The sequence below is a fragment of the Carettochelys insculpta genome, chromosome 6, assembly GCF_033958435.1.
Source record: "Carettochelys insculpta isolate YL-2023 chromosome 6, ASM3395843v1, whole genome shotgun sequence".
NCBI lineage: Eukaryota > Metazoa > Chordata > Testudines > Carettochelyidae > Carettochelys > Carettochelys insculpta.
In genome coordinates, this window is record NC_134142.1 from 61,655,948 (window position 1) to 61,670,601 (window position 14,654).

The window sequence follows — 14,654 nt, forward strand, 5'->3', positions numbered from 1 at the left end:
TCACTCATCTCTCAGATTTAGTGGTCCTTTTGGCATGCTATAGGTCCAACTCTACCTCCCACTATCTGTCACTGCCCTCCTTAGAAAGGTACCTGTTAAGGATATATGCCAGTCAGTCACCTGGCTCTCAGTTCACAAGTTTTCACAGCATTATGCCTTATTCCAGGTTGCCAGGGTGGAGGTGGCTTTTGGTGAAGCCGCTCTACACTGTGTACTAGATCCCCACCTCAGCAACCTCTTCCAGATTAAGGTACTGGTCAGGAGTCTTCTTACATGGAGCTCTCTCCTGGCCAATAAAAGGAGAGATTACTTATTTTGTTCTCTTATAAGCGTTAGAGTTTTGTCTGTCGGGGTGTTTCACTATCTCACTTATTTCCTTCATGCTGTAATCTACTAAATTCTGTGGCTGAGAAGGAACTGGAGTGGTGCAGGTCTATCCTAGTATATGCTGAGCTGTAGAGTACAGGCCCAAGCCCACAAGTTCTAATGAATCTGAGTGTATGTCCCCCATGTGAAGAATTCCTAGAGACAAAAACACCTCAGATGTTTATTGTACAAGTAACTGACCTCTCCTTGCATTGCTACTCTCAAAAGTGGTAGGTCCTAACTTCTGAGTGCTTCATTTTGCAATCTTAATCTTTTAGGCTGTCTATACACTACAAAAATAACTTTGAAGTTGAGCATCTACACCCATCCTACTTTGAAGTAGGGCAGTACTGGGAATGGAGTAAGGACTTCCAAGTTGGGCTCCTTACTTCAAAGTTAACTTCCTAGTAAAGGAAAATGTGTGTAGACTCTCTGCTGGATACTTTGAAGTAGTGACTAACTTCAAAGTTAGTTCCTAGTATAAACACAGCCTTAACATAGCTTGTTCAGGTGAGCTGCAAAATAGAACATTGGTTCCCAAAATGGAGTCCTACTGCATTATACAGAGGTCTGTCATTTAAGGAGTATATTGCTGTGGAACCCGAATGGTATTCAGGTATTTTTAGCACTTCCTTTGTATAGCACAAACTTCTGCCACACCATGCATGCTAAAGAGAGGGCTATTGTGGTAGTATCAGTAATTGGCCATTTAAGACTAACTACAGAATTTTTATTTAAGTAAAAACAAGAGTGATATAATTGCATACTAGGTTTTTGGTTCCTTTGGTGAGTCTTAAAGTGTTTCAAAAGTAAATTACCCTAGCAGAACAACATATAACTTAGGTATAAAAATGAAAGGAGTTCAGAAAATGCCAAAGTATGGGAGCTACTGAAATAGAATGATCATTTGCCCCTACATAAAAATTGATTAATGTTCAATTATGCTATCAGCAGTCATGTCTGTGTATTTAAAATTTCCTCCTATTAGGTAACTTATTTAGCAACTGCAAAACAGGTAGTTCACTAAAAATAATGTACCAGAATCATTAGTCTGATTTGTTTATTTGATCAGTCATCTTTTACCAAATAGTGCACTGTTTAGGTTTAAAAAGTCAACATTTTAGCCAATGTATGGAGGCAGAGGAGAAGGGTAGTTCATACCTCTAAGCTATTGTATTAAGCTTCCTGTAGTAAGGACAAAATGAGTCTTAATTTATATTCATTTCATTTACAGAAGGATTTCCTCAAACAGCAGAGTGGGACTTTTAAGTGGACATTTAGAACAGGCATGTGCTGCAGAAGACAACAAGTTTTAAGTAGAACTGAAGACAAACAGCACACAAGGATGACTGCAGCCTAATCAAGCTGGATTACTATTTAAGCCATTTCCCATTACAGTATTAACATCACATGCTTACTAGCCCATGCACAACGTCTATTCACGCCACAGCAAAAAGGAAGAAAATCAAGTTGTACTTCGTCCATTGAACTGTTAACTCTCCCCAGGAAAGTAAAGTTTAACAATACACTATCTCTAGAACTCTGGCATCTAGGAATTCTACTTATGAACCAGGACAGTGTCAACCTTGCTGCAAGTAGAGAGAAAACAAACAATTCCTGCCCCGAAGAGTTTACTCTCTGAAACCTGCTCTATACTGAAAAGTCAGCTAGGTTGAGCTAACTCATTGTAGAACAGTGAAAGCTTTTTCATGGCTTTTAGGTCCACATCCTGCCTGCACCCTGTGTAGATGCAGAAGAATACCTCCATTGGCCTAGCTATCATCTAAGAGGTAGATTAACTACATATCAAGGAATCCCTTCCTCCACCCTCAATGTCAGAAGCATCAGTGGCTCCACAGCTGCAGAATAGACATGGCCTAAGTCAGCAGTTGTCAACCTGCAGCCTACAGGCCTTTAGGGGCCCATAGACTGTCTCAGATTTCCAAAAGGGCCTGTTCCTTCTATTAAAAATGTAGGTGCATAATAATAGAAAAAAAGTTAAATTACAGTAAACCCTCAAGATACACACAACCAAGTTTCCTCCTGCTATAGGGGGGCAGTCCAACTCTCAGCTGCACCCCTGACAGGAGCAGTCTTCTGGTCCCCAGAATGGCAGAGAGCTGGGAACCAGTTGGGAGCCTGGCTCCCGGCTCCCCTCTGCTTGCAGAGCTAGGAAACTGAGCAGGGCAGCAACCTGGTTAGTCTTCTGGCTCCAAGGAGTTCCTGCTTCCTGGCTCTCCTCCACTGGCTGGAGCCAGGGAACTGACAAAGTCTGCTGCCCTGGTCATTTTTCCCTCTCTGCAAGCAGAGGGGAGCTGGGAGTCAGACCTTCCTTGGTCCAACAAATTCTCTTGCTTAGGACCTGTCAGGTCCCAGCATGTCAGATAAGAGAGAGACAACCTGTGCAAGAATCTCAGGTTTACTTCAAATACTTGTTTTCAAATTCAACTTTCATTACTAATTCTGTTACCTCTGAAAAGTGCTAATAGACATTGGCGTAACAGCTGATGCGGTAGCTGTGGAGTATACACAGTTACAGCTCTTAAAAATGCGGTAGGTAATTTATAAGATTTGAATTTAATGCTAGCTTAGGATATGCTAAGTTCTCCTGCTTCAGTCTGAGTACCTCAAATCATAGCTGCCACTATTGTATGTTATTGCCAGGTATTTGGCCTAATCAGAATGGATACCTCAAAAGACCTCCAATGATCGTTAACAAAAAAACACAACATGATTTATTAGGTATTAATTAGGTCATAGCTCCAGTACCAGTCATTAATACAGGCCATTATATTATAATTGAGTGTACTATTTTCCAGCAGCCCCAGACAACATTCTCTCATTTAAAAGTCTGCGTTTTCCCTACATAGCTCAGATTTGAGAAAAATCAAGTCCTGTGAAGTACTAAGATTACTGAGGCCAGCAGAAAAAATATTGATTGTCATTCTTTTCAGGGCATGGGGAGGAAAATTAATAATTTTTCTATGGAATTAAATTGAGCATATACTTTTCTCTCTATGCCTTGTAAAATTCCAGGCACAATTTCCCAACATATTGGAGGCTTTAAAATATAGATGTATCTTCTGTGGAGGGAAAAAAGGAAGCTCCTTTCATCTTCACAGACAAAGCGGTAGAGAGAAATAAGAGCTCCTGTATCGCATCCAGGGAGGAGGAAGGGTAGACACACACACAAAATAAATAAAACGAATAAAAAAAATCCCATACACACATCAAGAGAAAGAACCCCTGCAAGACTCAACAGGCAGACATCTGGCCCAAGACTTAATTCCTGCGAACTTTTCCTCTACATGAAAAGATGAGTTCCAGCCGCATTAAGAACGTTGTGTAATGGCTGACCTGGAATAACAAATGGTAGCATATTTTGAATCACTCTTAGGAACTTGAAATGTTACGTTTCCAAAGGCTGTTTTTTTAAACTATAGAGTGGTCATGAAGAGCCACAGTACAAACTATTACACCTTCAGCAATGGAAGTGCTGCAATGATGAGGTAATTTTCAAGTCCCAGAATGAGCAAACTGTTTCTTGCTCCTCAAAAATTCACTTCACTTTGCCAGTTTGAGCTGTATTTCAGCAAAAGCTTTTCACATGTAGAAAGTGGCAAATCAGCTTTCTTTGACACTTTTCAGGGATTGGGTTATTGTTGTATCAAACCACTGTATTCACCACAGTGAAGGAACATGCAGTGACACATAAATGGCTCCATATTTTATGATGGCATATTAATTGCTTGATTTGATTCTTGAAAACCCTGGCATTAGGCCAACTGTTCTCAGTGCATAGCCCTGCCTGTCAGCCACATCGATCTGTTGGTTCATTTCTTCCAGCCTCTTAATCAGTAACTCTAGACGTGCATGGACCATCACAAGTTGTTCTTTCAGCTAGAAAAAAAATAGCATAGTTAAAAACAGTTATGTAGCTTACAGCAGTGTTTCTTAAACTTTTTGAGACCATGGAACATCAAATATTTTTGTGCAGAATACACATGACAATTTTCTTCAAAAATTGAAAGACAAAAAAACAAACAAACAAAAAAAATAACCCAAACAAAAACAAACCACCCACAAACCAAAAAACAGCAGTATATGTACAGCTGGCCTTGATATTTAAAATGATTTGAAATGCCCATCATACCAGTCTGCCTAAGGTAGGATGCTGATAATATTGAAATCCCTTGGCTGATACCTCCAAAAACAGTGACAAAAGAGTACCAGGTGACTGGAACCGAGGGATGTGTATGCCAGATTATCTCAGCTGATTCAAGCAGTCCATCATGTATTTTAACCAATCTCCTTGAACATGAGATTTGCAGGATAGTATTACATCCAGTGAACTATCCAAGATCTCCATCATTTGTATCATCAAGACTTGGAAGACAATGAGGCATCCGATAGAGAATGTCTCATCTGGAGGAGCGCAGGGATATGGTTTGAAGTGGTTGTTCAGTACAGTGGTTATTTCCACTATAATTGTGGCTAAGACAGGTACCTGTGCAGGTTGGAGTTGTTTCTTTGATGATGGAGATCTAACATTTCTATTGTAAAGGATGTTCACTTCCTAGAATATAATTTCCCAACTCAGGGGACCAGTATGGTCAGACCTGGAAGGACACATGGGTGAATACCAGTGGAGTGCTTCCTGCAGGACCCCAGTCATTTCCTGACACTGTTCATAAATTAATCCCTAAAATCACAGCCCAATTCCCACAGCACTATCAAGAAGGGAGTAGAAGGGGATGCTGAGGAGAGGAGGCCTGGTTTGCTTCATTCAGCAAGACAAAAAAAGTGAACCTTTGGATCAGAATTTGGATTTGGTGACCACCTTTCCAAGTCTTGCAACAGAAGATGAGTCTACAACACCAAAAGATCTTATTTTAGACCAGCAGTAAAGTTGTACAGGTGCCAAAGTGTCCAGACGTTTAGTGTGATGGTTTCAGACAGTACTGAAGAGGCCACTGTGGCAGTTAGGGCACTTGGTGGTGACTGGTCCTTATGCTGAAAAGGAACTCTCAGTTTGACTTCAATGTGGAGGTACCAAATCAAGATTCTGATTTCAAACTCTTGATAGAAGTAGTCTTTGGAAAGGAGATCTCTCACCTACATAGAAAGGGAGTGGCACCTCCCCTGATTTTATGAGTTGCTCTCCTTGAAGCTCCTTTTGGAAGTAAACGTGAATGAGCTGGGTGAACAGAACTTAAGCAGTGGCCCACGAGCATTTTGGCTCACTGTGGCTCTGGAGCTACGTGACTGACCTAACGGTGAAATTATGCCATGGATCTGCTAATCGGGTGAGGCTTGCATCAGTTTTTCCAGAAGGAAGAACTTAAGCTTTGCCTCCATCGCCTGCTGAAGTACACTCTGAAAAGGAATGGAACACAGAGCAGCACTCTGGAGGCATATCCCTCTTCTAGATAAATTAGACATCTAGAATATCCATTAATAATGGGCATTGCTGCATCACAAGAGGGACATATATTGAACCCTGGTGATTTTGTGTTGGGCTTTTTAAAGTACGGTATGTGGAGGAGGGAAAGAAAAACTGTAAGGATGGTCTACTTAAAAAAAAAGTGTAATGTACAGAATAAATAGTAACTACAGAAATGCTAAAGCTAAAGTCACAAGAGCTACAGACGCTAAAAGGGTTCTTTCTTGAAGCCACAGGTGGTAAGAAGGAACTGAGTGATGGCTGAAGCTCCTCCATCTTATATCCCCAACTACCAAGATTAATAAGACATCTAGGACATTGAATCATTTATCACGTGGACCCCTTTTTGGGCAGTGGCTGACCTGATGCACCTGAATATCCCCAAAGGAATTCATTTGGGCAATTACCTAAAGAATAACCCGAGATACCATCAGGTTACTGCTGTTGAGTCCTGCACGTCATCACTTTATGAACAACAAATATTCCATGAAGAATTTAATCCTATGATCATTCTACTAACGTACTTTGTAAGCAAACTTCTCAAAAACGTTGTTTGCACTGCTGATCAGATTCTGACATTATTTGAGCAAAACATCAATTGATTTCTGGGGAAGTTTTGCTAGAATGAGGGCCACAACATTTGACTTGTTAAAGTATTTAGTTTAAACATAAAAGATGGAGTGCATACTATTTGGGTCACAGAGGGTATATCTGCACAGCAACTACATACCCATGTCTGGCCTGGCCAACTGACTCTGCCTTGTGGAGCTCAGGCTGCTTTGCTGCTGTGTGACTTCTAGGCTCCTGCTGCAGCCTGAACTTTGGGACCCTCCCACCTCATATGGTCCTAGAGCTCAGACACCAGCCCAACCTTTGAATCCTACAGAGCAATGAAACAGCCATGCAGCCCAAGCACAAGTCAACTGGCCCAGGCCAACTGCAGGCATCTAGTTGTGTGTAGACTTACCCAGAAAAGCCTGAAGACTACTTGCAGGAGTGATGAGGACTTCAGAAAATGTATCAGGCTCAATTTCATATTCATACCAGAAAACAGATAAAAAGGTAGAAGTGGTTTAAAATCTATGAGTAATAAATTTTAAAGATAAAGGGTATTCAGACTAATTTCAGCCTAAGTTATAGGTACTATTGAAGCAGTTATAGGATTTAAATAAAAGTGTCTCCATGAAACTGAAAGACAGTGGAACCAAATTTTAGAGTAGCAGCATTCTTCTACACCAGGGATTCCCAACATGGGTCGCGATTAGATATAAGGGTTGCCAGCAACTTGGAGCTGCATGTGGTTCTTAAAAGGAGCCGTTTGCAGTTCCTTAATGCTGCCACATACTGCAAGAGTCTGTTACGGGTTGACTACAAATATCAAAGGTGGGGAAGATGTCTTTGTAACGTTAATAGCTGCGGTAAGTAATTTTTACCCCCCGCCCTTCCCCCTTTTGTCCCTGCTTCTGTTCTGGATAGCTGATTTGTCAGTTTTCATTTTTTGTTTTTATGTCCCCTCCCAGCCCCTGAGTGCGACTCCCCCACAACGCCCTCAGCAGCTGAGTGTGACGCCCCACCCCCAGGGCTCTAACTCCTCAGCCCGAGTGTAACTCCTCCCTAGCCTCTGAGTGTGTAATTTTAAGCTGGGGGCATGGGGGGAGAGCAGTTTGGGGATGAGGGTCTTTTCCCCACCACAACTCAGATCAACTATAACAATAAAATAATTAACTATAACAAATGTAGTGTTATTTTATTATTATTAATGTATTTTCCCTTTTTCTATGATATAACTACTATGAATATATAACATGAGGGGGCACAAATTTATATTCTTGCTTCAGGACAAATTAGCTAGTTATGGCACTGCCCCCTGCCCGTTTTTGAATTGCTTTGAGCCACCAAGTGTGCCTGAACTGTCAAAATGGGTCCCCATCTGGAAAAGGTTGAGAACCGCCGTTCTACACTTAGTACAGCGCCAGAGTTGCAATATTGGAAAAGACAGAAGTCTGTTAAATAAGACTTTGACTAACTGTCCATCCTAAGTGTGATGCAGAAGGTAACTGTCAGTAGTGAAGAATGAAATTCGTTTTACTTCAGTTTAATAACACATTCTTGTATGTGTCAACATCTATAGATTAAATTAAACTCACTCGTTTTTCTGTAATCCCACTTCAAAGATAAATTGTTGTCTTGTGCCAGAAGAATGCACACTTTTGAAGAACACATATTTGTTTACGGGATAATGAAAAATGCAGCATCTAACAGTTTCGTGTATGTGGAGGGATGCTGAAAACTTATTTTGTATAAAACCTGCATTTCCCCCCCTGTTTTAACAGATACAAAAAATCACAAAGAAACTTTACTTTATCCAGGTGTTCCTTTAGACTCAACTCAGGAAAGTTCATCTCAGAGGCCTCAATTGTGGTCTTAGTTTTTAAGAGATAACTGAAAAACAAAAGTAAAAAGAGAGAATAATAAAAAAAACAGAGAATCATTCATTGTTGCAGTCAGTAAATATTAAGAGAATAATAAAGCTTTCCTTTTCCTTAATTGTTTGATCTCTCTTTCACCAACTACAATTTATAGCTGCCCCACATAGAACCTCAATCTAAAAAGATCAGATTTGCTCGGCAACCAGCTTGCTGTTATAACAATCTATTAGTAAGACCTAATTGTGAGATAGTTCTGTGTTGTCATGAGCAAAATTTAGTGTTTATAATCATACTGGATAGAAAGTCTTCATTTACATCTAGAATGGGTATGCAGACGGTACTCCAGGAAGCCTGGTAGTCGTATCCTGGGCCAGCAGCCCAACTGCTCAAGTTTTCCCTTGTCAAGCCGCCTGCACACCAGCAAGCCGCATGCAGGTACCACTAAAAAGAAAAAGGAGGTTGTGCTCAGGGGAGGGGCAGAAAGAGATGTGGTAGAAGTGAAGCCTTGGAGGAAGGGTGTAGGGCCTGAGTATGAGCCGGGGTTGGGCATCCCCAGAAAAAATTAAAAGCTGGCTTGGGGGATTCATGAAAAAATTTTAAATCAAAATGGGGGTCCTTGGGTTGTTAAAGTTTGAGAATTGCTGGCTTAGAGATAGTAATTTGGAAAGCTGAATTCTCTCCAAGAAGCATTTTTGTTACTAGAATCCCCAACACTTTTGGCTGATCTGGATTTGCTATCAGAAAGAGAAACAATGAGGAAACAACAAAAAGTCCTGTGGCACCTTACAGGCTAACAGGTATTTTGAAGCATAAGCTTTCGGGGGCAAAGACCCACTTCGCCAGATGCATGAGTAGGGGGGTTTCAGAGGAAGATTTAAGGAGGGGGTCTCAGTAAAGGGGAGGGCCAGAGCTGACAAGATCTATTCACTCAGGGTGGAAACAGTTCAGGGTTAGCTTTGATATTATCAGTTTTCACCAGCCCCATCATGCACATACCATTCCTGTTTTCTATAAATTTAAGTATTATTTCTTATACTGATATTCTTCCTTCCCAGGAAGAGCTCTGTTTTGAACTAATTTCTAAGTTGTCATTCTACATCATATTGGTGTGTACTAACCAGAGGATGCTGTCCTTGAAAAGACAAAAGAGGCCTCGCAGATAAGCTAGTGCAGTGAAGGCAGAATAGAGGCTGAAGCCCACCGTTATTCCACATGAGCGACAGTACAATGCGTAGTAAGCACTGAAAAGAACGAAAAAGTTCAGGAACGCCGAGATTTCCAAACTGTAGTCCAAACATTGCTTACTGGCATCAGCAGGACGTATCATATATGCAGTATTACTTCTCTATGTCAGCAAGCATTATAATTGTCACATAAGTATGGGAATCCTTAGTACAGTAGAAGGATAGGTAGTCCACAAGATAGTCTTTGTACTAAAGGTAGTACATACTCAAAAGTTTGGGACACCCACAAGATGAGGTTAAAATATGGAAAATGAAATCTAATTTAAAAACTCCTCTGAGGACACCCAGCTGCTACTGAAACATGTAAAAAATTCCAAGAGAAAATCATTTCCAATAGACTTAAAAATGAAACAACAAAATAGAAAGATGCAGAGGAAACTGAGGCATGTGAAACTATAACACCAACTGTTCAGCTATACAACCATTACATTTCCTTTTTTGACCTGTTCATTCTATCCCATCAGAGAAGAAAACTAGAAATGTCCACAACAATGGTTTGGGATACACTAATACATAACAGGTGAGCGCTACAAGTAGTGCAAGATGCCTGCAGCTTATGGATAAATTCATTATCCCATGGTGAGAGGAAAGCAACCCAGGCAAGTGCCATCATTTTCTACAGAATACAAATTTTCCTTTAAAAAAGGTTTCTAACACAGAAAATTGAATTGGACAAAGCTTGCCAATAGGAATCAAGCAGAATACATATACGAGATTGTCACCTCAAATCTGTAGACAGTTCATGGGATTACAGCTACTCAATGTTAAAAGTGGCAAGGTCTGTTACAAATTCAGTTTGTTATTTTCTTCTGTGACATCTAATAAATAACTCTAAACCATGTTTGACAAACAGTCTCTCCTCTAGCTGCTCCCCTCTCTCTAGGGCTTTGAGAAACTTATTCCACCTCCATCCCCCAATAATAGATCAAGTAAAAGCATGATTGTATCTAGGTGAACCAGCTTTTACTGATTGTTTAATTCATTAATAATAAACCTTGTTCACCGTCACTATTACATATAAAAGACTTTCTGGCTTAAAAGTTATACAGACTTTTTTGTACTCAAACGTTCACCTCCCCTCCAGGAAAAATAGGGCAAAAAAACTAGCGTTATGTAGGAGGGAGAGAAGGAGGAAGGAAGGAAGAGGCAAATTATTCCTGGGGGAATTTTGTGTCACTGCAGATGCACAGAATTCATGACCTCTGCAAGTTTCTTTGCTTCCCTGCAGAAAAGTTACTTTTGATGGGGAAATAAAGGGAAGCCACAAGACCAATCAGGAGTCCTTCTTCAGCAGCACAAGCAAGTTGCTTTAGGTGCCTAGAGCACCTAGCAGAGATGTAAAAATCACTGCTGGGGCAGAAGGGGACCAGACAGTTAAGCATCTGAGACACACACTGTGCTTGTGGTATGCTTGGGATGGAGAGGCAAGATTTTGAGGTGTTTCTGAGAAGGTGGTTGTAGGGCAGGCTCTGTCCTCTCAGGTAGAGCAGAATGTAGCAGCAGCTTACCTGCTTAATAAATTCTTCCCATAGTTCTTAGTATGTTCCCTCAGGAGCAAAATTTTAAGGCTCATTTATATATTGCCAGAGATGTAAAGGAACCTTATGGTAAAGGACAATATTGCCTTATAAATGCTTATGGTATTTTAGGGATTAAAACTGGTCTAATTTTTGGACCGAAAAAATTTCTCATCAAAATGTGGGCTCTGAACTGTTCGCTACTGACCTTTCTGGAGAAGGTTAGTAGCAAGGATAAATTAGCAGTTTGAATCACTAGCCTTTGCTTGCTCTTTATTGTTTGATGTAGCACTGATCAAAATGGCTGCACATATTTGTTGATTAACAACTAGAAGGGTCACTAATAGCTACATTACAATTAGCGGGATTTGGAATTTCCTCCAATGCTCCCCCAATCCCATTCTGCAGCCCTTGAACCGTAGTTTAAATAAATTACCAAGTATCTGAAACCAGTGTGATTCTGTACGCCATATTTTAAAATACTGCTTAAGAAGAATATACAGAATTTTAAAATATTGTGTGCAAAGTCTTTAATTTTTGGTGCAGAATTCCCCCAGGAGTAGAGAATAGAAGCTGTTATTTTACAAAGGTTCTCTCAGATGAAAAAGTAGAGGACAAGTACAAAACCAAACTAGAGTACTTTTTAATTCTATAAGACGCCTGTAAAGGGAACTTAGAAGAAAATAAGTTTCTAAAATCTTTTGACACAGAGACATTTCTATAATTTTGAAACAAGACATTGATGCCTTTCTATTCTGCTTAGGGACCATCTCAAAACTGAAAACTAACACTCAAAGCAAGAAGCAATATTTGAGATACCTACCATCCTAGAAGGGCTCCTTCAATACCGACCATTAAAGAATCTTCCAAAACAACATCATTTGTGACTTCTGAGAAGATAAACCCAAAGTCATACACCACTAGTCATTCACCACTATTGCTACTTGTTCCCAACAAGTTGTAAATCTCCTGAACCTTTAGGAAAGATTCATTTTTGTTCCACATTTATCTTTAATGGGAAAAACATACTTCAATCCTAGTAGATGTTTTAAGTGTTTGCACTGCTAGAAAATTAAAAATCTCCGTTATTCAGAGTATGTAACTGAATCCCAGATTCAAGTTTGTTTTGTATTATCTAATTTGCGTAAGAGGAACCCCAGTGGCACTGAGACCACTGACAAGGGAGAGGGAAGTATCTGCTCTAGAGCCTTGGCTGGGAGCCAGCATAATAGAATATTGACTTATTTGCTAGAACCAGCCACTAGCACAATACGGATCTATTTATTTAAAGACCATTATCTATTTACTTATCTATTTAAATGCAATGCTGCTTTCGTGTGGTGAGAGTATCCTGCATTGGAACAGGAGATTTAAGCACAGAGGATCGGGAGTTACAGGTGGAGCCACTATCATGTCACTTCGGATGAAGTGTCCAAACGTGCTTTTCGAGCCAGCCTTGGGCTGCAAGAAAACAAGCAGCTGCAAGACCAGCTACTCGAAAGGGATAATCCACCCTCCGCTCTCCGTGGAGAGGATGCTTGGCCCGCAGATAGATCAGCGGGCCCGCAGCAGCCACATCCCTCTCCGCGGGCTCACGCCAGAGTCCGTGCAAGGTAGCGCTGCACAGCCTCGCGGTTCCCGCAGGCTGTCAGGCTGGGGGGAAGTGAACCCAGGCCCAGGCGCTCCCGTGGGCCCGCGCGGGGACTCACTAAAGCAGACGAGGACTCGCAGGCAACGGTCCTCCTGGGCACAGAAGTGCAGCGAGTCGCCCAGCACGGCGCGGCAGCCCTTACAGTGGAACAGGGCGCACTCCTCCAGCCGGAGGCCCCGGAGCTGCAGCGCCCGGCCGCCGCGGCTCTCCGGCTCCTGCTGGGCCTCCGCGCCGCACAGCATGGCCGTGCCCTCCTGTGGCGGGCGGCTACGACACCGTGAAGGGCCCGGCCGCTCGAAAGTGATGGCACCGTCAATCTGCGGCTCCTCGAACAACTGCTGGAGGCATCTCCGCACTGCCATCTTCACTCACTGTCCACGCCTTCCCGCCGCTGATTCAAATCCAACGCCCGCCCCTTGGCCATCACAATTGGAGAACGGCCTACAGCTCTGCGCTGCGATTGGAAGAATACACATCAATCACGCCACCAGCTACCCTGCAAAGAGAAATAATTTTCCTCCGGCCTTTGGATGAGTCCCAATCAGATTGCGAGTTGGGCTAGGGCGGGGCTTTATTTTGGTAGACAAGTACACAAGTGCGTATCGTGTTTGAAAATAAACAAATCCCGTCGTCGTCGTCCCCGGCTCTCTCCCCTTGGGGATCCCATTGGCTGTCTGTGTGTTTCAGACGGCCGCTGATAGGTTGGCTGGCCAATGCCAGGGCGCGAAGGACGAGTTCGAAAGGTAGGGGTGGGACAAAGCAGCTCGTTCCTCGGCGTCAGTTGAGCGCGCGATTCGAAGCACGGGCACGGCCGTTATCGCGAGTATCTGCGCTGGCGCACCGGCTGCTGGTTCCCGCCGCTATGGAGCTGTCGCAGTTGGAGTCGCTCAAATACAGCGACCTGCAACAGCTGGCCAAGGCCGCCGGCCTCCGGGCCAACCTGAAGGTGAGGAGCCGAGGAGGGCGTCCCCTAGCTGTGGGAAGGGAGAGGGGTGGTCCCGAGCCCAGGCTGATCGGGGTGACGGGGCAGACGCTCTGTGGCTGGGCGTTCTACACTGGGGTCAATGTCCCAGCAGGAGAGCACTAGGGCCTAGGGTGTAGGTGGGTACCAGCTCAAGCATGGATTTACAGGGAACGTCGGTGGGGCCGCAGCTCCTAAGCGCCCTGGTGGAGTTCTAGGATATAAGAATGGTTATGCTGGATTAGATTTAGAGTCTAGCTAGCCCACTATCCTGTCTTCTGATAGTGACCAATGCCAGATGCTTCAGAGGCAATAAACACAAGAGGTCGGTTCTCCAGTGATCCATGCCCAGATTAGCCAAACATCTGTTAAGCAAAGGCCAAGGACATCTAGTGCATGGGACTGTGTTCCTGACCGTGGTAGCTAATAACAGCTGATGGACCTTTCCTCTACGAACTTACCTGTTTTTTAACCCTGTTCTACGTTTGGCCATTACAACAGCCCTTGATGATGAGGTATATAGGTTGACTGCCTTGTGTGAAGTAGTGGAAAAGTGGTGCCTGTTAGTTTAATTGGGGGACTGTTGGTTCCTGTGTTTAGTGAATGGCTAAAACCACTTCCTTACTCATTTCTCCACACCATTCATACCCTTCCCCGCATCCCCCCATCAGTCTCCTTTAAGTCATCTCTTTTTTTCCAATCTGAAAAGTCCTTTTCAATCTCTCATGTGGAAGCTGGTCCACACCTTTACTCTTTTTTGTAGTCCTTCTCTAGTGTGCACCTTTTCCATTTCCAGTATATCTTTGTTGAGAGGGATAACAGCTGCATGCAATATTCAAAATGTGGCCATTCTGTGGATTTTTACAGAGTGACGTATTTACTTTTTATTGCCTAACCCTTTCCTAATGGTTCTTGACATTGCAGCTCCAGTGAAAAAAGCAGTAGTTTTGTAGTATTGAGTAGTTGTTTTCAGGGAACTGTCCAAAGTAACTCCTACCTGTTGACGGAGCAGGTCTTTGCCCATGACAGCTTATGCTCCAAAA

General features: G+C 42.6%; 2 protein-coding genes across 2 annotated transcripts in view; one reads left to right on the top strand and one right to left on the bottom strand.

Moving 5' to 3' along the window:
• Positions 1-1,603: 1,603 nt before the first annotated feature.
• Positions 1,604-13,012, bottom strand: OIP5 (Opa interacting protein 5). The gene is made up of 5 exons (XM_074997024.1): positions 12,709-13,012; positions 11,823-11,889; positions 9,357-9,479; positions 8,170-8,251; positions 1,604-4,266 (listed from the first exon to the last, which is right to left on the bottom strand). Exons 1-5 carry the CDS (start codon positions 13,010-13,012, stop codon positions 4,108-4,110), a joined length of 735 nt encoding a protein of 244 aa, XP_074853125.1. The 3' UTR covers positions 1,604-4,107.
• Positions 13,013-13,419: 407 nt separating this feature from the next.
• NUSAP1 (nucleolar and spindle associated protein 1) overlaps positions 13,420-14,654 on the top strand; it is a 39,249-nt gene continuing 38,014 nt past the window's right edge. Inside the window, exon 1 of the mRNA XM_074997025.1 lies at positions 13,420-13,596. Within this exon, the coding sequence (XP_074853126.1) occupies positions 13,513-13,596 (84 nt within the window). The 5' untranslated portion in view covers positions 13,420-13,512. The remainder of the gene's footprint in view (positions 13,597-14,654) is intronic.